The sequence below is a fragment of the Cyprinodon tularosa genome, unplaced genomic scaffold (genome assembly GCF_016077235.1).
Source record: "Cyprinodon tularosa strain WSP-4 unplaced genomic scaffold, ASM1607723v1 ctg552, whole genome shotgun sequence".
In the NCBI taxonomy this organism is placed as follows: Eukaryota; Metazoa; Chordata; class Actinopteri; order Cyprinodontiformes; family Cyprinodontidae; genus Cyprinodon; species Cyprinodon tularosa.
The window spans coordinates 502370-529559 of record NW_024039288.1 but is presented as its reverse complement, the minus strand read 5'-3'; the positions used below and the strand labels follow the sequence as shown (position 1 = coordinate 529559).

At 39.5% G+C, this 27190-nt stretch overlaps 1 protein-coding gene across 1 annotated transcript in view; it reads left to right on the top strand.

Annotated features, from left to right (window-relative positions):
• The window catches only part of LOC119796577 (leucine-rich repeat-containing G-protein coupled receptor 5-like), a 75570-nt gene that overhangs the window by 19400 nt on the left and 28980 nt on the right, over window positions 1–27190 (top strand). The window contains exons 2-6 of the mRNA XM_038305198.1: window positions 5255–5326; window positions 10526–10597; window positions 10777–10848; window positions 14439–14654; window positions 17117–17188. Of these exons, the coding sequence (XP_038161126.1) occupies window positions 5255–5326; window positions 10526–10597; window positions 10777–10848; window positions 14439–14654; window positions 17117–17188 (504 nt within the window). The remainder of the gene's footprint in view (window positions 1–5254; window positions 5327–10525; window positions 10598–10776; window positions 10849–14438; window positions 14655–17116; window positions 17189–27190) is intronic.

The following is a 27190-nucleotide window of genomic DNA, read 5'->3' as shown; positions in this document are numbered from 1 at the left end:
GGATGTATGATGGATGGATGGATGGATGGATGGATGGATGGGGGATGGATGGATGGATGTATGGTGCATGGATGGAGGATGGATGGATTGATGGATGTATGATGGATGGATGGATGGATGTATGATGGATGGATGGATGGATGGATGGATGGATGGATGGATGGATGGATGGATGGATGGATGGATGTATGGATGGATGGATGGATGGGGGATGGATGGATGGATGTATGGTGCATGGATGGAGGATGGATGGATTGATGGATGTATGATGGATGGATGGATGGATGGATGGATGGATGGATGGATGGATGTATGGATGTATGATGGATGGATGGATGGATGGATGGATGTATGATGGATGGATGGATGGATGGATGGATGGATGGATGGATGATGGATAGATAGAAGGTTGATGAATGTATGATGGATGGATGGATGGATGGATGAATGTATGATGGATGGATGGATGGATGGATAGATAGAACGTTGATGGATGTATGATGGATGGATGGATGGATGGATGGGGGATGGATGGATGGATGGATGGATGGGGGATGGATGGATTGATGGATGGATGGATGGATGGATGGATCGATTATGTATGAATGGAACATGAGTGGATGGATGGAACATGAGTGGATGGATGGATGATGGTAGTTGATCCCTTTGTCATCCAAATAAAGAATCAGGCTAAAAAGTTCATAAAAAAGTCCCCCATTCATAATCCTAGGTTATTATTATAATCATAAATCCTGAATAAGACCATTTGTTGAACGTTTGTGGTCATAATGGTAAATATTTATGTTAAAATCCAGAATGTATGTGAGCAGAAATCACAGAGGTCTCATTCTGGCTTAATGAACAGCTCACTGTCTGGAAAGTTGCCCTCACAGCCTATATAACCATATATTTATGACTACAGGCCAATGAATGAATGAATGAATGAAAGAAATCTGCTGGTTGTTTTGAGCAACAGTAAAATCCAATCAGCCTTAACTGTGTCAGCCTTTCAGAGCCAAACAAACCCTCTCTGTGTGCCAGCGCTCTACCTGTGGACGGTGTTGTAAAGCTCGCACACATTAACAGCCTTTATGGAGCGTTGAGAAAGTTCCTTAACAACCAGTATATTCAACAGGAAGACACGCCCTCGGAGCGTTTGAGACAGAGGCAGCCTGTCTCTGAGTCCCTTTCAGACCCGAGTCCTCTCCAGTGCAGAGAAGCTACCTGCCGATTATTATCAGTGAGGATAGAAAGAAGACGATTCCGATAAGGGAAAGAAAGGAGGAAGAGCGTCATGGCTGAACACAAACAATAACAGTGTGGAAGAGAAAAGGGCGCTCCTGTTTCTGGATGATCTCAGCGTTTTAGAAAAAAGGGAAATAAAGATGAAGTCACATCAGATTCCTGACATGCAGGGATGTCATGATTGTAGTGTAATGCTGGCAGCTGGGGTGGTGCTCTGATAAAGAGGGGCCCGGGCTCCAGCAGGAAAAAACGGCTCCTCACCGTCGATTTCACAACACCTTCCTCCTTTCTTTCTGTTTTGTTTATCCTGCTAATGGCGTTCCGTTATCGCCGATTGTTCTGCTTGTTTATAGCTTTATGATCCTGTTACCTCATTTTATCTATTGCTGTTATATTATTATGATCAGATTCTATCTTCATAACCCGAAGCCTCATCTAAAGGGGTGTTTTGTTGTTTATTTTTCACATGTTTTGTTTTTGTTTTTCAGCTTTTGACTCATTTTCTTCCTTTAATTCATCTTTTGAATTGTAGTTCAATATATAAATATGTTGGTGGTGATTTTAGGAACTTTTTATGGATTCACTGTTTCTGTTGTTCTTCAAGAGTCCTTCATTGTTTCTAACATTTGTCTCAAACTTGAAACCTGTTGTGTTGAAAACAGCTGCTTCCACATCTGTTCATAATTTGTTCTTTTGCATGGATGAAAGTTTGATTTTAGAAGTGGAGAGGATGCCAGTATTTTGTAATATAACAGAGTTCAGCGTGTTTTCTAGTTGTTATTCTGTGTTTGTTTCCTCCATTTTCTCTTACATCTCTGCTTTCGCTCTCCTGACAAAATATTGGATGCATGACCTGAACAATTGGACAATTTGTGGTGCAACAATCCATGTAGATTAAAAACACATAGTTTTACAATTATGAGCATAGATATATAAAATCACATTTATAGATTGTATTTTTTCCTTTTATGATTATATTAATAATATATAACAATAATACATTTGCTTTATCAGCACTTTTAATAAAAAAAAATGCTATACAAGGTTACTGAAAGCTTTAAAATGCGGTAAAGGATCTTGAAGTGGATCTGCTGCTTTATGGCGCCAGTGGAGGTGTTTTAGGAGAGGTCCATCCTCTTATGTCTCTTTCTTTTTTCAGACATTCTGGCTGCAAGCCTAATAACCAAAAACACAAACAAACACATGCAAGCACATGGGCCAATACACCTGATATAACAACCAGAGGAGGCTGGTGGAGTTTCCTCCAAGGGGGCTATAAATTCAAAATAGACGTATACCCAAAACCAATCAAACATATACTAAGTTACCACACCAGTATATTTATATGAATACCAACACAAACAAACATTATAAAAAAACATTTATAAAAACAAAACAGAATTCATGTACTTTTATGTACTTTTTGTACATAAATCTTGGCCTTATGAGGCTTTGTGAAGGTAAATCTGTGTTTTGCATGGTCCAATATTATTCCAAGAACCAAAAAAAGAATGTGCCAGTTTAATAATGGAGAAGCTATTAGTCAGATTTATATTTTTTTTATTTATAAAAACTATTTATTTTCTGAGAATATTTTTATTTAAGAGCAACTATGCAAACTAACAAACATCTAGAAAAAGTACACTATATTATATTGTTTTCCATGTGAATCCCAGATTGTTTATTCTTTGCCTTTTCTAGAAAGTGTTTTAAATCAGTCCTACCTGTCTTTATCCATGCTGGGTCAGATCCTGGTATTTTAAAAAGGAGGCAGGGAAAGTAGGATAAAGCTTTAGCCTCGCTGCATGCAGTTAGCCAAGCCTTCTTGCTAAACCGGGTCCTGGAAAGGGACGTTTCTTGCACCATTTTTCTCTCTCTCTCTCCAATACGTCTCCAACTCCACCGACTTAACCTGTCAATCACCTACAAAAAGTCTGCGCTGTGGCGGAAGGTGGTGAGCAAAAACACTTCCTGTTACCTCAGGTCGCAGCTCTCCTGCACCCCGAGCTCTTCTATACCTTTGTATTGCAGAGGAGCTACTGCGCATGTACGACGAGAGTCAATGGGCAAAGATTTTTGCGCCTTAGGCCGAAAATATGTCAGCAATCTGACGAAAAAAGGAAGGACACTTTACTAAACGCTTTACTTAAAGATTAAATATTTATCTTGCAAATCTAAAAAATATATACTCATATATTTCAAATTGGAAAATAAAATAAAATCTTGTTTTTTTCTTTTTTTATGTCTTAGTTAGGGTAATTGGGGTGCCCTAGCGCCCTCTACTGATTACAACCGTTTTAGATTACGTGACCCAAGAGATAAATGCAGACTCATTTACCTAATTTACAGCAGACTCCCTCACCAACTATCGTCTTTTGAGACCCACGTTTTTCTACAAGAATCTGGATTGTTTAAGTTATCTTAAAAAACATGTGTACTGTAACGTGAAATTGGTTTTGGACAGTAAAAAGTCCAGGGGACATGTCCCCTTTGTCAGAGTGCAGAGTTCTTATTAAACCCATTGAGTCTAATGTTTTTGGACCAAGAAACATTGACTAAATTAAAAAGGTGATTTAACATCATTATACGATACAATCAGTCAAACACTTTAGGAATGAAATGATTTCACAACACACACACTGGCTATTTATTTTTTAAATTTATTTATGCTTTTTTCAGCAGTAATTACTTCAACTATTTTGCTCAGTGAGAAGCAGCCAATCAGATGTTAGGGTTTCTGTGGAAGCAGTCCTAGTCCCGCCTTCTTGGCTTTGATAGATGCTTGACAATTTAACATATTTCATGGTTTGCTTGATTTCAGGAACATAACTGAATTTATTATATCATGAAATTATTATATTTACCTCTTAAACTGTCATTAATACTTACACCGAGGCTCAAAAAATTGATATTGGATAAATTCTTTATTTATTTCCACTTGTAATAAATCAATGGCATAATTTAAATCACTTTTTATTGTATAGTGCAATTGGTCACCCTACATGTCACAGTATTTTATTTACATGGATAAAATTTAAAAATCTTACAGTAATTTTACTGCTTTGTATTTACATAGAAAATATTCTGTTGTAACAACTAATTGTGGATCCGTTGATGCAGAGCAGTGATTTAATTTTGAGATTTTTAAAACAAGAACCCATCATATCCAAGCATTTCTGTGATTTTCCTTTTTTTTTTTTTTCACGGTTCTGCGACTGTCATGAAATCAGGTCAAAATAAAGTAATTTTCATGTTAGAAGGTTTTTAATTTAAAAAAGCTTTGCACACAGAAGCAACGGGAGGTTTCATCAGTACTAAAGCAGCAACAGATGCTCAATGCTAATGTTTTGAAAATGATAGAAAAACAGGTTTAATGGTTTTACTTCTAGGAAACAAATGGGCCTAAAAATGGTCGCTACGGTAATTGTTTCCCATTAAAGACAGAATAATTTTTTAAATCCTGGTTTTCTGAGGATAAACTGCAGAAACCTCCCACATTCATTCATTCCGGCTCTCCTTCCCGCTTTTCCTGTTTTCTCCCCATTTCCAGTCATTTCTGCTCCCGTCTTGTTTCTCACTCAGGTGTTTGTCGACTCTTTGAAGGAGCTGTAGATTTTCCTCCCCGTTTTTTTTTTTTTTTTTTTCTTCATCCAGTTTCTGATTTTGGCCCAAAGCCCGCTCGACGGCCCTCACAGAGATGGAAAAAGTTACCGGAGGTCTGGGTTGTGGGACCAAATGTTTTTGCACGTGAAGCTGGCTGAATGGCCTCAGTGTTTCTAAGGAGCCGGCTTTAATAATTCATGAGTCGTTGGTCCTGTTTTTACTCCTGATGTATGTTTTTGTTTGTGTTCAGATGTTGTTTTATGCTGCTGCATTATTTGAACCTAAAATTCTCTTTTTAATGTCATTTTATGACTTTATGAATGCAGATCCTGTATTTAAAAAAGCTTGATTAGATGGGAATAAAAATAGCTGAAAGGTGCTTTCTTTTTATCTGTTGTGTCTGCAGAGATCTCAGCATGAATAACCTGACTGTGGTGTCCAGTGGAGCTCTATCCAACCTGCACTTCCTGGAGGAGCTGTGAGTCATTTTATCTTATGTTTATCTCCTGCAGAAATGATCTTACCTCACATGAAACTTAATATGTGATCTCAGCAGTGAAATATAAGCAAGTATTCAATGGGTATTTGAACTATGTTGTGTCAATTATTAGATTTTCATTGAAGTTTCTAATTCTTAAAGTTTTTGTGTGTGAAATAATTTTTCAGAGCTTTGTTTGGCCTGCAGCTGTTGTTTTTATTGTCAGGGTTTCTGGTTTTTGGTAAATAAAAATCCTCATCTCCCGACATTACTGCATGGAGAAGCACCTCCTGCAGCCACAAGTCTAGGACTTTTTTGTTGTTGTTTTTCTTGCATCTTTTAGGAGGAAACTTGTCTGACTTGCTGCAGTTCTTTGAGGTTTGCAGACGTTTTTGGCTTTCTTCTCCCTTACCATTCATTCGAGGTCCAGACTTTAACTGGACAAGCTTGATTCTTTTCATTTTCAGTTATTCCATTGTATATTTACTGCTGTTCTGCTGATGACCCAGTTTGAACCAAAGAAGAAACTACAAATCAAGCCCAGATCATCACCCCTCCTCCTCCGTGCCAGCTGATATGAAGGGTTTAGTTTTTCCCAAAACATAGAGCTGAGCATTATGGAGGATTGCTAGAGGTCAGACTCTATCTTTCCACCGTTTTGTTTTGTTTTTGTTTGTTCTTTTTAAGTGTGATTTCTAAATAACTGTTATCTTCCATGTTTTTTGAGGTTGTTTTTCCTCACTTTACCTGAAGTTAAATTATCACTTATGTCTTATAATGCTGTTAAAGGCTAAGGTTGTTTAGCCTTTCTATTTAGATAATTTTTATTTTTTTAATGTTTCCATATTTTACATGCCTCTAAGTGTCTAATTGGAATTCATTTTCATGCATTTATCTTTAGACTAATTTTTTTTTTTTTGTCGATCTATTTCAAATTGTTTTAATTGTTTTATAGCACGTTTTTTGCCAGTTCATCGGGTACCACTGTCCTGCAAGTTTTAGCCGTCTCCTCGCTTCTCACCTGACTAACATGAAGGAATGATTAACAGGCTTCTGCACCACTCAGTGTCTGCTGAGGAGCTCATGCAGTGGTACTTTAGGAAATGAATATATATTATTAAATAATTTATTCAATAATTATAAAGGAAATAAACACATAATAAATTGTGCAATATTATTCACAATATTGATCACTCTTAATATTCATGTTTTCTACTTATTATTTGAAGCCTTTTTTAAATTTCTAATCTGTTTTCTTTTTATTTCCCATATTGCCATGTGGTAGCTCTTCTAATATATATTTTTTTATCATTATCAACCTTCATTTTTTTCTACTTCAAGTAATTTTTCTAAACATAAATCATCGGTTCCCCCCTATTTGGGGTTATTGGTGTATTTCAGTCACACATCTTCTTTAATGGCTGCAGTGATCCATAAACATCCACCTGGTCATCCAGAATGAAGATGCAGAGCATATTAGGTGAAATATCTGAGGATGAGTAAAGGTAGATAATGCATCTGATCTGTGGTCAGTGACCATCGGAGGTCTGAAGTTTGGGTGTCTGAGCGGGCAAGCAGATCAGATATCTTTAAGGATGCGATGTGTAATCTCATCTCTCCTCACCTCCCAGCAGCGTCGTGTCAAGTATGAGCGTTTTCCCAAAGCCGGGCCGGACTAAATTAAAAACCATCGAGGCAGCTGGGAGAGACGGGCTGACCTCACTGAGACCTGAACATGACTCTGGCCGATGTTCTGCTCTGCTGCCAGCTGTGTGTGTGTGATATTTGTCACGGCGGCATGAGAAACGTCACTACGGCGATAGGACACCGCAGGCACTCCGAGAGGCTGAACTCTGCATGGCCTCTGAAAAACAAACAGACCTGCAGGATTCATTATCCCTCGCTGTTTTTACTCCGCTTTGGAAGTCCAGGCTTACTGGAAGATTCTTGCAAACACAGAAATTAAAACCTGGCCTGAATTCAGAGCTCCTCAGGATGAGGTCCCTTATAAAACTATAAATGCATTCAGAACTCGTCCACGTTTTATCACCTTCCAGCCACAAACATCCATGTTTTTTGCTTGGTTTTTCCTGTCATATTTGTATAAGGAAAAAGAAGAAACGTGGTTTTACAACACTTAGAAATCTCATCCCTTTACTCCGATAGCCCTAAAATAAATCCAGTGTCATAGTTGCCTTCACAATTAAATTATTACTTTCTCATAGGCAGGTCGGAAAATCTGAAAAATTGGAACTGAGAAAGCGCAGGCCTCCACCAACCAGCTTATTTTCCTGTGTCACCATGTTAAAGCAGCATTTAGCAATATTTCATTATTTCAGATTACAACTGTCAAGGCTCAGAACAGAGGATCCAGGATTTAAGGCAAAACAGACAGTGGGATTATTCGAAAAGCATTTATTTAAAACCGGATCTGCAGTAGCAGAAACCTCTGCAGGAGAGAAACACCAAAATAATCTGATGGAGAATGGTTATGAACACGTGAGTCACTAACCTGGTTTGACAGTTTAGTCTGTGCCCAGAGAAGGTTTATTCCAGCCGGTCGCAGTGGACGCTGACAAAGAGGTCAAGATGATGAAGCCTTCAAGGCTGCAGAACTGGCAGGAGGTGAGATCCAAGCAGACGAAGAAAGGCAGGATAATCCATGTCGAAGTCAGAAGGCAGATCCAGGTTCAGTCCAGAAGAAGAATCTGGCAGCAGTCCGAGATAGGTCAGGCAAACAGATCAGAACAGGGGCAGACGGGCTCGAAGGTCCAAAAGCAAAACGGGTCAGGATGTAAACAATCTGAACACAATCAGTTACGCTAGAAAACTCTAACACCAAATGCTCAAGAATAAGGCAGGATGAGTGAGCAATCAAGCCAGTCATCAAACCAAGATCATGACGACAACAACCTTAAAACAAAAAAGAACTACAAATGTACTGAATTGGTGCTAATGTGTCCATTGGCTTGTCTCCTACATGATAATCATAACAAATTATGTATTTTTGTTAAACTCTGTAAAAGGAGCTGTGCTTAGACATCCTCTCAAGCAAAGGATTGCATGAATTGATAGCAGATAGAAACGTCATGAGGCCGGGCATACACTGCGTGATTTTTATTTTATTTCTTTCAATTGTTTCACGCACCTACAGCTCCCACTGTACAACGGGTTTCGTCGTACAATGCGAGTTCACAGCTTACGATGTATGTTCTCACACTCTGCGCTCCGACGCTCCTGCCCACACCGTACATCTAAAAACTATATCGGACTCAGCTCCGTAGTGAGATGGCGCTACTCGAAATGAGTAGAAGAGGAAAATGAAGCTCATTAGAGATAAACTGCCTTGGTAATTTGTGCAACTTTGTGCTGAAAGCCCTAAAAAGTAAAGATGACGACATATTTGAACAAAGACATGGCTTAGCAAACGTGGCTACTACGGTCTGTCAATTTTACAGAAAAAACTCCATTTCACTTGCACCCCCGCCATGATTCTGTGTTTTCATCTGAGAGGATGAAGAAGAAGAATCACTGTTTGTGCACTGAGCGATTTGCCCTAATGGCCGACTGAATTTCAAACCTCACGATTCCTGATCAGAAAAGGCCAGCAAATCGTACAGTGTATACCCAGCTTAAAACTGCAGTCTGTAACATTGAGAAGAGAGCAGACTTCGACTGAAAATTTGAAGAAAAACAGGTTTCACGCCACTCCCCCACCCTCTCTGCTTCACTCATGCCCCACCTCCAAGCTCCACCCCTCTCACAGCATCTGCGCGGCTACCGCATGCGACCAGAAGGGGGGGGGGCGGGATTCAGCGTGTGTGAGCTGTGATTGACACTCCATCAGACGCTCCTCTGGCTGTGATTGGTTGTTTTGACTCGTCCCGAATTATTCTTTCCAGATTGAAATACAGGCAGTAGGCGGGACCAATTGAAGCAGTTTTTTTCACAGGTTACATATCACATGTACTGCTGTCTGGGCATAGGGACAGTTTTAGCCAATATGACAAAAAAGTGATTTTTAAAAACTTACAGACTTCAGCTTTAAGGAACTATGATAGAAGGCATCCTGCTTCCTCCTTCTACATCCCTCCTAACTGCTTGCTGTATTCAGACAGCACTTATCATGGTGACCAGTGATACATTTCCACTTAAGTGTGCAAATGGTGCATTCACACCAAGCGTGTTTTGAAAGTCAAAAAGGCTTGGCATGTAAAACCAGACAGCCTGATGCTCAAAATGCGTTTACTGTGAACACACCATTACGGATTTTCACGATTTGAAATTAGGATCTATGTCCACTAATAGCCAGGGTAGCTTAGGTTTGATAAATGTCTTTAGTTACTTTCTCTAGAGATATAGTGCTACCTTTCGGAAAAGTGCTAAAAAAAAATCATACCTTATTACAAGGTTAAGGAATCCTTTAAAAAGTTCTGTCTGTGAAACTGTTTCATGATGCCTTCCATTTGCATTTAACCGTCTGAGAACAACATTAAATCATAGTTTTTTTCATTACTATGGTTGGAACAGTGGCCACAGTGTCCAAATATAAAACATGAAGAAAAGTGTCCATGAGCAGAAAATAATACCATCACCTTGGAGATTACTTCATTTCCCAGTTCGGAGGTAAATTGGACGCATCGTTACAGATGAACCGTGGGCTGTGATGTTGACGACAGCTGTGCAGTTCTGACCTTTAGGAAAATTAAACTGCAGTACCCATATTTTAATCCATAGGGGGCAGAAATTAGACCCTTTAACATAAAAATGTCAATATTTTCTCTAAAAAGAAACTAAAAAATCAACATTTTTGTGGTTTAGTTAATTATCATTGAAGGACATTGATGGTTAAAATGTGGAAAAGCAACATATAATGCACTTCAATATTTTTATTGTTCCTGAAAAGGATGTTATTCATTTTTTTTAAATGTGTAATAAAGGTTTCTTGGTCTTAAATGGACGAGTGGATTGAGGAAGAGAGAATTTTATTAATGTTTTATGAAGGACTTATCAGCAATGTTTATGAAGTGAAAATCAGGGCAGTGATTGTCAGGATCATTAATGTTTGCACTGTTGTTTTCTAATAAAGGCAACATTATAAATCTACTCCTTTGTTCCTCTTACTTGAGTCCCTATGGCACAGAGGAAGACCTTTCTGACTAAATCAGAACTTTTCTCGTTCTTGTTTCTGTCTCTCAGACGTTTAGCAGGAAACGATCTGTCCTTCATCCCCAAAGGAGCGTTCAACGGCCTCTACAACCTAAAAGTGCTGTAAGTTCTCAGATGTTTATAATCCAACACTTCTTATCACTGTGGAGGTTTTCAAAAGGATAATTCCTACAAGATTTGAGTTCAGATTCATTCATTTTTCTTTTCACGCTGAAAATTAACTGCTATGCAGCTTTTTTTTCTGTTTCTTTACTAAATTTTTAATGTTTTTGTTTTTACAGTATGCTGCAGAACAACCAGCTGACTTCTGTTCCTGCTGAAGCCTTTAACAACCTTCACAACCTTCAGTCACTGTAAGACATGTTTGGCTTTGTTCCTTTACGAAGGTTTTAGTTCTGCTTCGATGCAACAATATTTGTTTCCTTAAATAACAAATTTGTAATTTATCCTCCATTTTTATTTGATAAAAAGACTGGAATCTCTTTATTTTCCAACACCATGTTAACCATTTCATGCCCCTGCTTATTACAGTAATATCTGACAAGAATATGTAAATAACATAGAAGCATTTGAAATTTAAGGATTTTATTGACTAAGAGAAAAACAATCCATCCAACTTGGCAGTAACTGGAAATTAGGCTTTTTTTCTCCAACTCTTCTTTGCAGAATAGTTTTTTTAAGCATGAATGGCAGTTTTTAGAGTAGCCAGATTTATATTCAAGTCGTAGGGAAATCATATTTAAATGTCAAATTATTCTGGCTTAAACATGTTTATAAATATACTCTTTATCAGACGATATTGTTCCAAAATTTAGAAAACTTCTATTAAAAAAAAAGAACCCTGCTTGAAACCTGTGTTTTATTTGTTATTTTATGCAGGCCAGTTAGTTATACGTCAGCTTGAACACCTAAATTCGGCCAATCATATATCAACTGTCAATCAAATTTTTTCGGTTCATAGCATCTTGATTTGTACGTCGCAGCTAATATACGCAACGGTTGAAATAAAAAATATGAATCATTACTGACTTTACCATTGAGGGTAGGGACACAATGCAAATCCATCACAAACGTCGCCGGACGCATCCGCCACACGGCTTTGCAGCGCAGGGCTGCTGAACGTGCGTTTGGTGAACACTGGAAATGCTTTGGTTGTGAATGCACCACATTGTTTAGGAATATCAGTGGCCTTACATTTCAGCTTATTTCATCCTTTAAACTCACAGGAAAAGATTGTCCCAAACTCACACACCCATGATAACCTATGGAGCAGACAGTGTGGTTCTCTCAGCCTGATTATACACAGTAATTATACTGAAACTGTACCCGTGTGTGTCTATGTGTGTGTGTTTTTCAATAAGGCTTTAAGAACGGAGATGTCTTTAGGACGAAAGTCTCTAATTTATCTGATGGACGATTATGTGAAGTCCCATCCTTCTCGTCTCTCTGTGTCCAAACAGAGGAGCCTTTGTTAGGATGGACGCTCAGACAAACCCAAAGCTCTTTACATGTTTCTGCAGCCAAATGAAAGCCTTGTTGGGTTTTATAAAGCCATAGGAGGCAGAGCCACATTAATAAAGAAAGGCGACTCCTGCTTTCACAGAAATTATTATTTATAAAAGCAAAGGCCTGAGATATGTTGTTGCTACCAGAAAAGCCTGAAGCAGGGCCTGGATCCCAGGCTATTAACTCCTAGTCCCACTGGATATAAAGGACTGGGGAGAAATAATTGTTTTATCTATTAAAATGGTATGGTTTACAGCAGGGGTAACCAAGACCTAAATCCAGTAAAAGTCCTGTGGCATAACATTGTTTACAAACCATCCAATCAGAGCTTGAACTGTTGTGCTAACTAGAACAGGAAGTTGTTCCCCACGTCTTGTGTGTCAGAGGAGGCAGAGCTGCAACAGTGATGTGAAAACCTTAACCAATTAAAAATCAGCGGGTTCCGAATGAAGAAAATCAACAAGCAGTAAAGTTCCGGAGACATTTTTTGTTATAATCCGTTACATTAAACAGAATAAGAAGGAGAAAGAAGAAAAACCACTGAAATAACATGCAGGTTTTTATGTATTCATGTTATACATTGACTTTTAAAATAAAAAAATAGAAAATTTTTACCATTTTAAAATCTAAAGTGTTTTTTGAATTAGAGAACAACAATCGTTCAGTTTGCTGTATAGACAATTTCCTGATTCCCATATTTTATAAAACACCTGAACTGACTGACCGTTTGTTATTTTATTCTGTCTTAATGTTGGCAGTGGGCTTTATGCTGCCCTGCAAGGCTTTAAACCTGGTTTGAATGGAGACAAAGCCATTCTAAAGCACATATCAAGGAGCTCATTTTGAGCCTGGATCCATATTTATTTTTGATTCTGTTCATGGTGGAGAAACCTGCTTCACAGCAGCAGGTTGAGCCAAACATCCTCATCACCTTTGAACATGCCATTTCACTTCTCTTTTACCAGTTCACCGCAGTTCTTCCAGTGGGTCACACTTTAGGGCTGGTTATACTCCCTGCAGCAGATTTATGCTCAATTTTGAAGCGTGGTCTGTGCCACAACGTAAGACAATCAGGAACTAGCTGTGGGTCTAGATACGGCCGAGGCAATGAGGAAGTGGGGGCAAGATTGTCCGACAACGGAGGGACATGAGGGTGAAAAAGAGCGGGAATCCAGGTGGAAAAAGGGTCTCAGCGTTCTTGTGCACCTCGCTCTTCTAGCTGGTCCATCTTCACGAGTAATTTTCCGCAATTGTGGTCATTCAAACAAAACAAGCCGGCCTCCTGTCTGCGGTCACCTACAATTTGGTAGAGGTGCAGCAGAGTGTCTGTGGAGGGGGCGGGGACGTCTCTCCGTTCACCCCTACACCCACGCAGACGACCTAGTTTCGAAGTATAAATCAGCCTTTTCTCTGCTGTCTTTTTCTCATCATCTTCTCCTTGTTTCCCATAGCCCGGCTTGTCACAGGTTTGCCTGCTGTGTCTAAAAGTAGCAGCAGCAGCAACCCAGACTGACAGCAGCTCATTGGATCATTTGTATCACGTGTAGCCTGGTGCTGACGCTCTGAAAGGCTTTACCGTATTAACAGGAGAAGAGGCGCAAGCAAAGTTAGACACTGTTGTCAGACAACATGCGTTAATTTTTTAATGTTTTAAATCAAGTTGGGTCTGGATCCGGACCGTAGTCTGCTAATCCGTGACCTCTGGTCTAAATTATGAAACGGTGTGGAAAGAATGCAAATAAACTAAATAAAATCAGTCTAAAAAATGAAATTTGAAAAAGATAACAATTGAAAAACTTTTTTCAATGAAGTTTTTCGAAGTTTCACTTTTAGTTTTTGTTAAATTTACTTTCACAAAATGCTTTTATTTCTTTTTTTCTTTTTTTGCATTTACAAAACATGTTCTTTGCTTCTAAAAATAATGAAACAGAATTCACTTCCTAAAGAAGGAACACAAAGATTCATGTTCTTAGAAAACAGTCTTTGCAAAAAGAAAAAAAATGAGTGAAGAAAGCTAAAGAGAAACAAATGAGGCAAATGTTAGAATAGAAATTGGTTTCTAATTATGTTATGTTTGAAAAAAGCTTTCCATAGAAACGGTATCCTGATAAAATCTCGTTAGTGGGACCTGAGAGCTGTCTGGCTGCTGAAGAGGCTGTTGAGCAGCCTGCCGATCATTCCTCTGCTACTAATCAAACACTCTAAACACTCATTTTCCTCTTAAACTACTTCAGATTTAGTGAAGCCTTTCATTTTGTGCGGTAAGTGAGTGCGGACCTCTTCTAGGAGGGCTTAGAGAGGAAGACGTTTCCTGTTTGTTCCTGGAACCACTTCAAATCTCCTGCTTGACTTTAGATTTGTTGAAAAGAAACCTAAATCTCAAACTATTTAGAGATGCCTTAATGCAGAGCTTTCTATCTGTGTGTGAACTTCACAGCCGTCTGGATGCCAATCACATCGTCAACGTCCCACCCGGCTGTTTCTCTGGACTGCGGTCGCTTCGCCACCTCTGGCTGGATGACAACTCTCTGACCGAAGTCCCGGTCGAGGCTCTGGAAGAGCTGCCGACCCTGCAGGCCATGACGCTGGCCCTCAACCACATCGCTCACGTCCCGGACGACGCATTCAGCAAGTTGGGTCGCCTGGTGGTTCTGTACGTAAAAGAAACGCATGCTGGGGTTTTAATGGGGTGCAGAATGTGATGCAGTCTGAGGAACGTTCACCAGTAAACCATACAAAAACATCTTCAGCAACAGAAAAACGTTTACAGTTCAAAACACCCATTTAAAGGTTTTATCAGATTATTCACAGACGGAACAATTTCTACTTTTTTTTTAACGAGAGAATAAAATAAAACATTTATTTTACACAACTCCTTCTGTATAAATGAATGCATCAATGCGGCAGATCAGCGTGAGCTGTTCTGCAAAGTGTCATTTCTGGTGTCTCACCTTCACCTCAACACCTGCGCTAAATTTCACCTGAAATAAACCATCATCTCATTTGAAGCAGAGTTTACAAAAAAATTATAAATTTGCAGCCGGCTCAACATATTCCAATCAGAACAGATTGATGACCCAGAGTTTCGGTTAGAGTACAACTATATCTAAAAACAAAGGTCAGAATCATAAGTTCAACTCAGTTCTTTGTAGCCTTACCTTTATTGGAAACGCCAGAGGTTTCCTCTGTCACTCACCTGTAGGGTTGCCGACCGTCCCTTAAAAACGGAATCGTTCTGTATTTAGAAATAAAAGTACCTGTCCCGTATTTAGTGGAAAAGGAACGCACGTTGTCCCGTATTAATTTGAGAGTAAAAAAAATAACCAGTAAAAAGCAAATGGAAAATGAAGAACCAGGGCACATTAGATACAAAACTTACGGTAAACTTGTTCCCGGGCTCTGTCCTGCATTGTGACCAATGACCAACATATATGTAACGATCCAGAATACCCTCATCCCATTGGTCGAGCCAAGTGTTGCTCAAGGAGACGACAGAGCAGTATGGGGGACAAACGTAGTAATTGAAATGCTGCAAGAGCACGGAGGACATACAAGTGGAAAAATAAGGCTATCGCCAAATGATGTGGCATCGAGCTAATGATTTTTTTTAGCCTGTTTTTGTAGCCTAAAGTCATTGCATTCAAGGCACAAATATGTTTACAAGTTTTCCCAAGTTTGCTGTTGCACCAAAAAGTTTCACTATTTATTTATTGTTTTATGTTCAATTTTACAGTTTAAAGTTGAGCAGGACAGGCTTATGTTTGAGATACTTATTTTATTCAGCAAAGTTTATTTTGTATTAAAGTGAATAGCTGGATAATAATTTGTTTTCCATGTGTTCATGTCACCCACAAATATGCTTCTAATTTAATGCAGATTTGAGTCAAATAGTTAAAAAAAATTATTTCACACACAAAGGGGAGCTAGCAAACAATCACCAGGCCAGGAGGGATAAAGGCAATCAGCTGGCACACACATGAGGTGTCCCTTTTTTTTTTTTTTTCAGGGAGTTGACAACTCTACTTACCAGGTTTGCTCTCACTGAAGCTCGTATATTGGCCCATTCCTCCATCAGACTTCCATTAGAGCAGCCATGTTTTTTTTTTGTTTTTTGTTTTTTTTTATAAAGGGTTTTTGCGGCACTAGTTGCTCGTTTTTGCAAAGTAAGCTGACTGAAAAGGGGGTACAGAGAGGGGAACAGACATGCGGCAAAAGGATCACGGGTCCTTTCTCGAACCCGGGTCGGTCCCTACCGTGCCACACAATTTCCAGTGATGATTCTGCTTAGCAGTGTGATAAACCTCAACGTCTGTTGTTGTTTCCTCCGTCTGCAAGCCCTGATTAGACTATCGTTTGTCGTATCCACTTCCCAAAAGCCTGACTCTCCGCAAACAACGAAATATCACAATTATAATCAAACTTCATGAATGTTACGGGCGCTGCCATGTTGATTTGCTTGTTTCCCTCTAGAGAGCAGTAGTACCATATATCGCCACTAAGAGGCGACAAACCGTGCTAGCGTGGTGTGTAAATCGGTCGTAGGGAACTGAGCTCAGCACGATAATTGATCCAAGCTCGGTCCGAACTCAGCATGGATGGGTTTTCAGAAGGTCGTGTCTAAATGGGGCTACAGTCTCTGTTCCTAAAAACAATATTTTTTTTGTCTGTAATGCTGAATTGATGCATTAATTTATGCTAAATTAATATAAATGGCTGAGATTTATGACTGTTTACGCTTGTGGCTAAATACTAACTTTAATGATGATCTAATTGTTACAGATTGAATCTACTGAATGTTTGCTGTTCAGAATATAAAATATGTAAGATGTGAAAACTAAATCAGGAGATGTTGAAAGCTATTTGCCTCCCTGTCTGTCCACGTTACCTCTTTAATAACATGCAAGCTCCCCGTTTGTGTCCGTGTGATCGCATTCAGAGCGGCGTCATTGAAGTCCGCTGTCATTTCTTTTGTCCAATCGGCTTGAAGCTAATTTGCATGAAATTACCAAAAGAAAAAACCTTCTTGAGAGGGCCTCAGGGCCCCTTTTTAAAAAGACACATACTCAGTCTTTGTCCCCTTCATTAGTCCATCAGTTTTTCTCGCTTTCTCTGCAGGCATCTCAACAACAATAGGATCGTTTCCATGGGCACCAACTGCTTCCACGGACTCCACAGCCTGGAGACGTTGTGAGTTACTCTGTGTGTTTTTGTTTCTGTTGAGGAGTTGGAGCAGGGAGGGTTAAGTCGGGGTCAGCGAGGCAGATCTCTGCTCCTAAACAGTCCTTCTGATGGACAATCTGAGCTTTCTCTCATCTCTGTGGGTCTTCTCCAGGTTCATGTACGACCCAGGGAGCCTTCTTCAATTTGACTGTATCAAACCCAACATAAATAAGTTAAACATGAAACCACAAAAGAAAAGAAAAACAAACAACAGAGAGTAGATCCTGTTAACATCGGTCTAAAGTAAATGTTAAAATGCTAATTTATTTGTCAGATATTTTTGTTCCTGCATGAATTTAAGCAAATTTCAAACCTAATCGAATATAAACACATTATAAAATGTTTGCAGATTTAGAGCTGGACAGGTGTTTGATGCTTATTATAGCAAATACATTGATTTGACCAAAACTATAATTTCATCCACATCCAGAGAAAACTTTGAATATGTTTATGAAGCAAAGGATGAAACCCAATAAGGAAAAACAGAGGTGGTTATTATGGTAGTTCCAGTGATGATTCCCTGACTTTCACTGGTTCTTTAGCCCAGTATGTTGGGCCTATTATTACTAGTGTGTAACCGATACCGAAACCAGTATCGGGCAGGGCCTCTATCCAGCACTAATATGATGGCATCGGTGAGTACCAACAAATAGGGCACCGATACCATTTTGTGAGCCAAAAGTTTATTCAACTATTGTCTCCCATTCCAGGTAGGCATAAAAAGTTCTACTGGATTCACTTTGTATTAGTCTTTTTCCTGCTTCACAAAGGTAGGCAGCAGCTTCACAAAGCCATGATGGCAATTATTTTACATCCAAGTAGTATGCAGTTCTTCATCTATATACAAAGACACACGCCAATTTCAAACATATGGTATCGGTATCGGCCGATACGGCACAGCCAGGCATCGGGTATCTGTGCCGGGGCCGAAAGATGGCATCGGCGCAACACTACTTATTACCAATGTAGGGGTTAATCACAGATATGATTCCACCCCCCACCCCCCAGGCTCTTAGGTAAAACACTCTCAAAGAGAGAGACTTGAGCTAAAACCGAAACTGAAGTGAGTGGAATGTTTCTCCAGCCACAGCACTAATGGGGCATTTACATCTGAAAAGGGATTCATGAGTTGATAACTACTGCGGAGGGACTGCAGGCTGACGAAAATTCTCGTATCTCCGGGACTTTTAGTGTTAAAACAGATGCTTGTCTGAAGTTTAAATCTCACATTAGAGCTGTTGTAAAATCCTGCTTCTTCAACTTGAGGCAGCTAGCTAAGGTTAAATCTATTCTTTCACCTCAGCATTTTGAAACAGGGGTCCATCCGTTTGTAACCACTCAGCTGGATTGAACTTTATAATTAAACTTTATTGGATTGGAGAATGGAGAAATTTACCTCAGTGTTTAACCCATCCCCCTGGGGATCAGTGGGCTGCCATCATGAGGCGCCTAGGGAGCAGTGTGGGGTTAAGACCCAGTGTGGGAGTGGGGCTCAAACTCAGAACCTCAGGATTCCAAGTTCTATGCCTTACCCACTAGGCCGCCACTCTCCCATAACCGCCATAGTTACTGGATTACTGTAAATAGGGATGGGCGATATGGACTAAAAAATTTATCATGATAATTTCTAGGTTTTACCACGATAACGATAAGTGACGATAAAAAACAAAACAAAAACACAATATCAGCCTAATATATCAAACCAATCAAACAAGCCTGAAATATGAGAACAAATTTGACATTTATTTAAATGCTACACAGCAAATACAACTTGGCTTATAAAAGTTTCAAAGTAGTGCAACTGTAAATACAACCTGATAAATTGAGAAACAGAACTTAAAAGTATTTCACTGAAAATTAAAACAAAAAAATGTGCAAATGGCATGATAAATAAAGGGAAAAAAACAGAAAAATCTAAATAATAAAATAGAAATAATGTCAATAAATTCCAACAAACATGTAAAACCTGAAATACTTTGTGCAAAAATGTAAAAATAAGACTAGCAGCATCGTCAGCATGCTAAACAATGAAATAAAAATAAATAATTTCAATAAAATTAAAAAGAATATAAAAACTGAAATTCTTCTCTGTGCAGCAGTGTATAAATAAGGCTGACAGGAGCATCTGTATGTGCCTTACACCTTTAGATTTTTGGTTAGAAAGACCAGCATATCAACTGGCTGGTTTCAGAAGAGATCGCTGGCAAGTTACCACATTACCTCCAGCACTGAAGACCCTTTCTGAGGCTGTACTTGTTGCAGGGATGCACAGGTACTTCTTTGCTAACTGACTCATCAGAGGGAAATTCACCTCATGCACTTTCCACCATGCAAGTGGATCGCTCTCACTGTCTGCCAGTTGTCCAAATAAATAACTGCTTAGTTCGGCCTCAACTCTGTCACTGTAAGAGACACTGGTGGAGACTTCAGCAGCAGCTGCTTGTTTCAGAAAGCTTCCCAGACTCTTCCTCTGTTTCTTCCTCTGTTGTTTGTCCTCAGTTTCTTGACCCTGGCCTGTTTCAGCAGACTGTGGTGATGTTTCAGAGGCGGCAGCAGCAGCAGCAGCAGGGCCACTTGGCATGGCAGACACAGGTTCCCCCTCTGTGACCACTTTGGCTTTGATGACCTGGATCTCTTCCTGACTTAGGTGCTGTGTACGAAAGCGTGGATCCAGAAATGATGCCATGTTGATCAGCTCCACAACATCTGGGTCACTGTATTTTGTTGTCAGATAGTCCAGTACTGACTTTTTGATGGTTTTGGTGAGATCAGAATCTTCATCCTTCTCCTGTAGAAGCTTGCTACTGAAAAGGTGAAGAATAGGCTTCAGGCATGACACTGTCACATAACTCTCTGAAGAGAGGGCATCTGTGAAATCAAGCAGAGGTCCTAATGCCTTGCTGACAGCATCAAGAACGTCAACATCTTGCCACTTCAGCACCAGATGCCTGGTTGACCGTTCAGCAGCCAGGACTTGTGTGATGGCCTTTTCTTGTTCAAGAAGCCGCTGAATCATCCTCTGCCTGGAGCCCCATCGTGTTGGAGATTCGGTCACCAGTTTATGTTGAGGAAGTCCAAGCTCCTCTTGTGCAGCTTTAAGAGCACGTTGCCTTTTCCAGCTATGTGAAAACAAGCTGACTATCTTCTTGCTGACTCCCACAGCTCTGTCAATCCTGCTGTCCCTCATGCTTCTCTCTGGGGGAAAACACACACACACAAAAACCAAAACAATGAATGATAATTCATACATGCTTCCAGAATTGTGTGATATTAATCATGTCTGTCAGTAAATTGATTTCCTAATTTCTGATTGGGCGATATGTTGTTAAACATGGTAATATTACACATCACGATTGTAAAAAGAAATGTAAAAAGGGCAGGCAGAAATGTAAAAAAAAAATATAAAGGACAAAAAAACAAATAAGGTAAATATTACAAAGGCAAATAAATAAAGAAGCTAATTAAAAGAGTTATATACATTTATGTCTCACTGTATAATTTAATTTCTACTTATATTTATTTGTTGATTGTGTTTTTGTTGGCAATTAATTGTATGCTTATTTATTTATTGAGCATTTATTTCTGTATTTATTTTTAAATATGGCAGAGTTGGTCCTCCATATGTACCAGCGTCCCAGTGCAATGGAATTCTGCTCATGAGGACACAGGTTAAAAGAAAAAAACTTTTAGCTTCAGCAAAAATGCTCTTAACAGAGGCTTTGTTAAACCGCTCATCTTGCTGTTGTTTAGCAACGGTAGATGCCAAGTATAGATTAGAACTTTGGAGTGCGCAGGAAGAATGAAAAAAAAAAATCGATAGAAAACATAAGCTGTGACCTTAAACACAATTAATTGCAAGTAGTACTGTTGAATAAAAATAATGCACACAAATTAGAACACTCAGAAATAAGAAGAAAGGAGACATTATGAGATTTACTCACCAACAGCAATGTGCAGATTATGTCCGAAGCAGGACAGCCTTGTCCACTTGTTCAACGCGACTGCCTTGACAACGTTGGCCCCACTGTCCGTGGTCAGGCACACCTGTTTGGCCTCGTCAAGTTTCCATTCTTGTAAAAATTGTTTCAAACCACTCGCAATATTTTCACCCGTGTGGTCCTCCGGGAAAAAACTTGTCTGTAGGCAGCTGCTATTTAAACTCCAGTCATCCGTTATGTAGTGCACCGTAAGACTGATGTATGGCTCAGTCGCTCGGCTGCTCCACATGTCTGTGGTTGAAGCAAAAAACGTCACTGTTGATAGCTTCGCTTGTAGCCCATCACGGCAGTCGTCATACATCTTAGGCAAGGCTGTTTTGGAAAAATATTTCCGTGAAGGCATCTTATATCGTGCGTCCATTTTGTGGACCATACGCCTGAAACCCTCCTTTTCCACAGATTGAAGCGGCAACATATCTTTAGCCAGGCAAAACGCAACGGCCTCTGTTAACTCTTTCCATCGCTTGCTTTGGCTATCATACGGTGTGGAGTGAGAAAACGCGTCGGCAAGTTTTGTTTGAGTGGCAGTTGGCTTCTTAAAAGAGGTTTTCGTCGAGGCTTCTGCTGCATCGCAGCGCATCTTCTGACTAGCTTCATATTCCGGTTTGTGTTTGTGTTTTAGGTGGTGAAATAAATTTGTAGTGTTGCTGTCCTTTGTCGTCACAGGTTGTCTGCAAACTTTGCATAATACGACTTTCTGCTCCGTATCAGACTTTTTGAATCCAAACCAGTTCCAGATAACAGAGCTGGAGCCTCTTTTAGGAACCAGGTCTTGCGGCACTTCTCCTCCACCTTCCGCCATGCTTGTTGTTTGCGCATGGCTCGCATGTGGGTTGGACTGCAGGTGTGTCACGCCCAGTACACGTCACCGGCGGGAGTTTATCGTTTTTATCGCGAGATGACAAATTGTTACCATGAGGAATTTCTTTGACGATATATCGCACACGAAAACATATCGCCCATCCCTAACTGTAAATCACTTTAAAGGACATCATTGATTCAAGTATTTCCAAGCCTCAGTGGGTGAAGAATGCTGCTGCACGTCTTCTAGCATTTTATCATATTCTCCCTGTTTTAGACTCTTTACATTGACTGCCAGTACATTTAAGGATTGATTTTAAAATACTTTTATTTGCTGTTAAAGCTGTTAATGGTCTTCCCCTTCCCTACCTGTCTGAGCTGCTTCATCCCTACACACCCCCTCGTTTCCTTAGATCAGCTGACCAGTTGTTAATGAGGGGGCCAAAGACAAAAAACAAGCTCAGAGGAGACCGTGCTTTTTCTGCTGAAGCCCCTAAGCTGTGGAATGACCTTCATGTTTCCATTAGACGGGCCTCTTAACTTTCTGATTTTAAATCTCTTCTTAAGACCCATTTCTTTTCCTTGGCTTTTAACACAATCTGAGCTGAGCTTTGTCTTACTGTGTTTATTGTATTATTTTATTACTACTTTTATGCACCACTTTGTTTTTATGATCGATTATTTGTATCTTATGATCGTGTATAACACTGGTCCTGTTGAGTGCTGGAAGTGCTTTATTAATAAATTTGATATGATGTGGAAGGATGTTAAATTAATAAAATTTAGAAGCATCATTTGATGACAGAGCAGTTGCAGTAAATGGTCTGACCTGCTGTACTGAGCTCATTAAAGAGGCATTATGTAAGTTTTTACTGAAAAATATCTTTAAATTAGCCTTTTCAATAGACACTTTACGACTAAAACATTGTTTCATGAGCAGACTGACATCTTAGTAGTTCAGCACTGATGATTCAATAAGCCTGTAGCCTGCGGTCAACATCGGATATGCATTTGAGTCTTGGAGGGAACTCACAGCCCTGGTAGACCTCAAACATCCTGGTTCTGAAGGGACACTATCTGCTTTAACCCACCTGGTTCAGATGATTGCAGTTCGGCAATGAACCAAAATCAGGTTTGCTGAAGCAGCATCCTTGACAGTGTTGTTTCTAAGTCACCAATTTAGTGCTACTTGGTCCCAATGGAATTTCCCATTGGGAGCCCATTAGCACTAAGCTGCTAACTGGTTAGTAAGATACTTCAGAGAAACTGGCCACAACCAAACGTGCTTGCAAACTTTCTGCCACAACAATCCCGCCCCCTTGATAATCGAATCACAATCACATTCACTTTATTCACTCGTGTAAAACTGTGCAACACTTGGGAGAATTCAGAAATGCAACGGTTGGAACAGCCGCTTCCATACGACTTTAAGCATTCAGGGCAATGTTCCACATGTGTATGTTTGTGATGGTAGGACGATGGTGTACCTTCTATCTATTGGTCTAAGATTTGTGTTAGAGACCTAATGAAGCAGCAGGTATGTTCTCTGATTTTTCTAATCTGAAAATATAAATGTTTTGTTTCTACATTCGTAGTTCAGTTTGCTATATTTTAAGTAGGGATGCACTATAATGGAAATTCAGCTGATATCTGATATTTTACAGCTCACTACTCACTCACTAACCAATGCAGGTAATCTTTCCCCTAGACCTACTTACAGACACTATCTAGTTTTCTCCCACCCAGGTCAGTGACATTTTTACTTCAGCTTATAACCTGAGGGTGCTGCACGCATCATCCTCACGTTTGTCAACCAAACAGTGCCTTATATTTCGGTGAATTATGATGTTGGAATGGCCGATTTCATGACTTATTAAGATACGACACAAACAGAAAAAGAAAACAAGGGAGACGCTCTTTAGTTATGCATTAAGCAAATGATAGATTCACCATTAATAACAATGTGAGAGATAAATTGTTGTTGATGGTGGCGCTGTTGCCTTGATTTAAGAAGCTACAAGTGTGCATGTTCTCTTCATGCTTGCTCAGATTCTCCAGATTTCTCCCACAGTTCAGAAACATGACAGCTGGGTTATTTGTCATCTTTAATTGGACTATAAAGCAACACTGCTTAACCTTTGACCCAAGTATCATCCTATTTGGAAATTATGTTTAGGTCAATATTTAGCACCTGGTATGGTATCGTTGCTCCACGCTTCTCTTCTCAAAAACTTCTGTATTTAGTGGGTATGATTTCTCTCTCAATGAGTCATGTGACTCAGCACTGCAAAAACGGTCTAAAAACAAGTAAACATTTCTTTAAAAATTGTTATTATATTAATGACTCAGAATTCAGGCAAGACAGACAGTCGAATACCTGAAAAAGCGTTTTTTCGAACAACGGGCAGTGGGTCTGCGGTATCAGTGGCATTGCGTCTAAAGCAGGAACGTCTATAGTTAAGTTCAGTCCGTGCCCAGAGAATGAGGATGATTTCAGTCGGTCAGCTGACAAGACCAAGTCTAGAAGCCTGCAGAATTGGCAGGAGGTGAGATCCAAGCAGACGAAGAAAGGCAGGACAATCCATGTCGAAGTCAGGAGGCAGATCCAGTTTCAGTCCACAGAGGAGTCCAACAGGAGTCCGAAGACAGGTCAGGCAAACAGAACAGACAGGGGCAAAAACTAGTCAGGATCAGGGAATCAGAAACACACTGGGTATGCTAAAGAGCTCTCACACATGGCTAGAGAATAATCTGGCACTGATGGCTGGGACAAAAGAGTATAAATAGAAACAGGAGCAGGTAGAACAGATGAGAAGTGATGAGAAACGGGGCAGAATTAGGCAGGTAAATGAAATGAGCAATTAAGCCAGCCATCATCACCAAAATCATGACATTTAACCTTTAATTAGAGCAGGTAAATAAGATGATTTTCCATTTGAATAAGCATTTTTATCCTTTAAATAAGACAAATACATATTATGGAATTGAAATAATAGGCTGTAGTTGTTTTTTTCTAATTTTAGATGTAAATAGTCTTTTCCCATTAGAAAAGTGTCTCACCTAGCAGCTCAATAAAAAAAAAAAATCACTTCGTTCAAGAAAAATGGAGTTACTTAGATTTTAATTGTTTGTAGTGAGCGTGCAGCTTGATGGGATAAAAATGGATTCAAGAACCTGCAATGGCGTGTTAAATGGGCAGATATGTGATCGATGTACCGAGAATATCAAACATGTTTTCTCTTCTTAAAGAGTGAAATAACTCTTAACCTAAATATCTGGATTCCTTCTCAGTCTTTGGTTTATATCTTCATTAACACAGGCATCATTACTGTTTGCTGTCAGCAAAATGAAACAGTAGAAAAATAAATCAGTAAATCAGACGAATAATTCACTGTCTGATATCGTCATCCACTTGTTTTTCTTTTCCAAATCACATAATTGCTTATTGTAGGGAGTATTTACAGAAAATAACCGAGGAGCCAACATATAAACGAGCGTGCCTGCATGATTTGGTGTATTTATGTGTCATCTTAGGAATGCGTGTGTGTGTGTGTGTGTGTACAGAAATGTTTCTGTTTTCTCAGTCAAGCCAGGTTTAAACACTTTGCTGCCTTCATTTGGAAATACTTGAGCAGAAACGAGCCGACTCTGTGTGTGGGCCCGGGCTCTATGCTAATTGGAATTATGCACACAAGGGCCGCATGTGTTTATTTGTGAGTCGGGAGGCTGTATACCTGTACAATCAGCAATAATAAACCACAGCCCTCGCTTGACGTTCACCCAAAACTACAAACACAAACGAAAGCGAGAATTAATTCATTCGACCGTCCTTGCTCTGCTCAAGTTTAACCCTGAGAGATTCTGATTCAACAGGAAGGAAGAACTCCAATGCAGACGTTTCCCAGGAAGCGGAAAATGAACAATAAACACTTTTATTTAAGAATCTGAACAGTGGGAATGCAGGTTAAGTCCAAAGTGTAGCCAAAAGTTGTTACGTTACAGCCACAAACTAGGATTTATTTTAGTGGGACGTTATCTGTCAGATAACCACAAATTACTGCAACGCTGAAGGAAAATGTTTTTTTACTACCAATGAAAAGTTTTCATATATAAATTATATTGAGACCCTTAAACAAAAAAAAAAAAAAAACAGTCCCAATGTGGGCGATTTAATCTGATTGTTAATGCAGCTGTTTCTGGCCTCAGAGGGTTTTGATGGAGAACATTAGAGAATAAGCAGCATCATGACGACCAGGAACCCAACAAACGGATAAGGGAGAACCTTCTAATGACGTCAAAATCCAGGGGTCCCCAAAGTGCGGGTCGGGGTGCCCTGTGGGGTCGTGAGACACCAAATGCAAATGTAAGCTAGTTTTCACAGTCACTGTGTTATGATTCCAGAGGTATGTGGAGGAACAAAATATATCATGAAATACAGGAATGTGACTGTCTCATAAATTAATAAATATATGTAACATTTATTTATCTAACTTATATTGATAAAACATGGTGAAATAATTGATTTTCCCATTAAATAAATAAACACCATTTAGAAAAAAAAAAAAAAAACATTTTTAAATGCATTTCTTATAAATAATTAAGGTTTTTCTTTAATTAAGGTGGCTGAGTGAATATGTATTTTAGGGGGTCACCAGGTTGTTGTTTTATTTTTTGGGGTTTTTCTCTCATGAAAAACAAGCGATCCAGAAAATCTGTTGAAGCTACAACAGTAACTTGTTTCCCTTATAGATCTGGACTTATTGGAAGAATAGCAGGAAAAAAAAACGTTTTCCATAGGCCATCAGACATCCTGTTTGCTGGTCATGACAAGCAGCAAAGTCCAGCAGAAGCATAACCCCAAGCATCCTATGGAGGCCCAGTTTGGATGAAAACATATCAGGCTGTAATTAATTCCACCATATAGGTTGTTACCATGGCGACACAATAAATCTCTTTCATAAATATAAACATCCATCCATCTGCCGTTCATTCTGTCAGGGTCACGGCAGGTGCTTATCTCCAGCAGTCTATGGGTGAGATGTGGAGTTAGACCCTGGACAGGTCACCAGTTCATTGTTCATTGTAGAATGTCAACATCAACATTTAAACCATTTTACAATAAAGCCAAAATTCCACCTCAATATCGATTCATTGCAACACAAAATGCTGC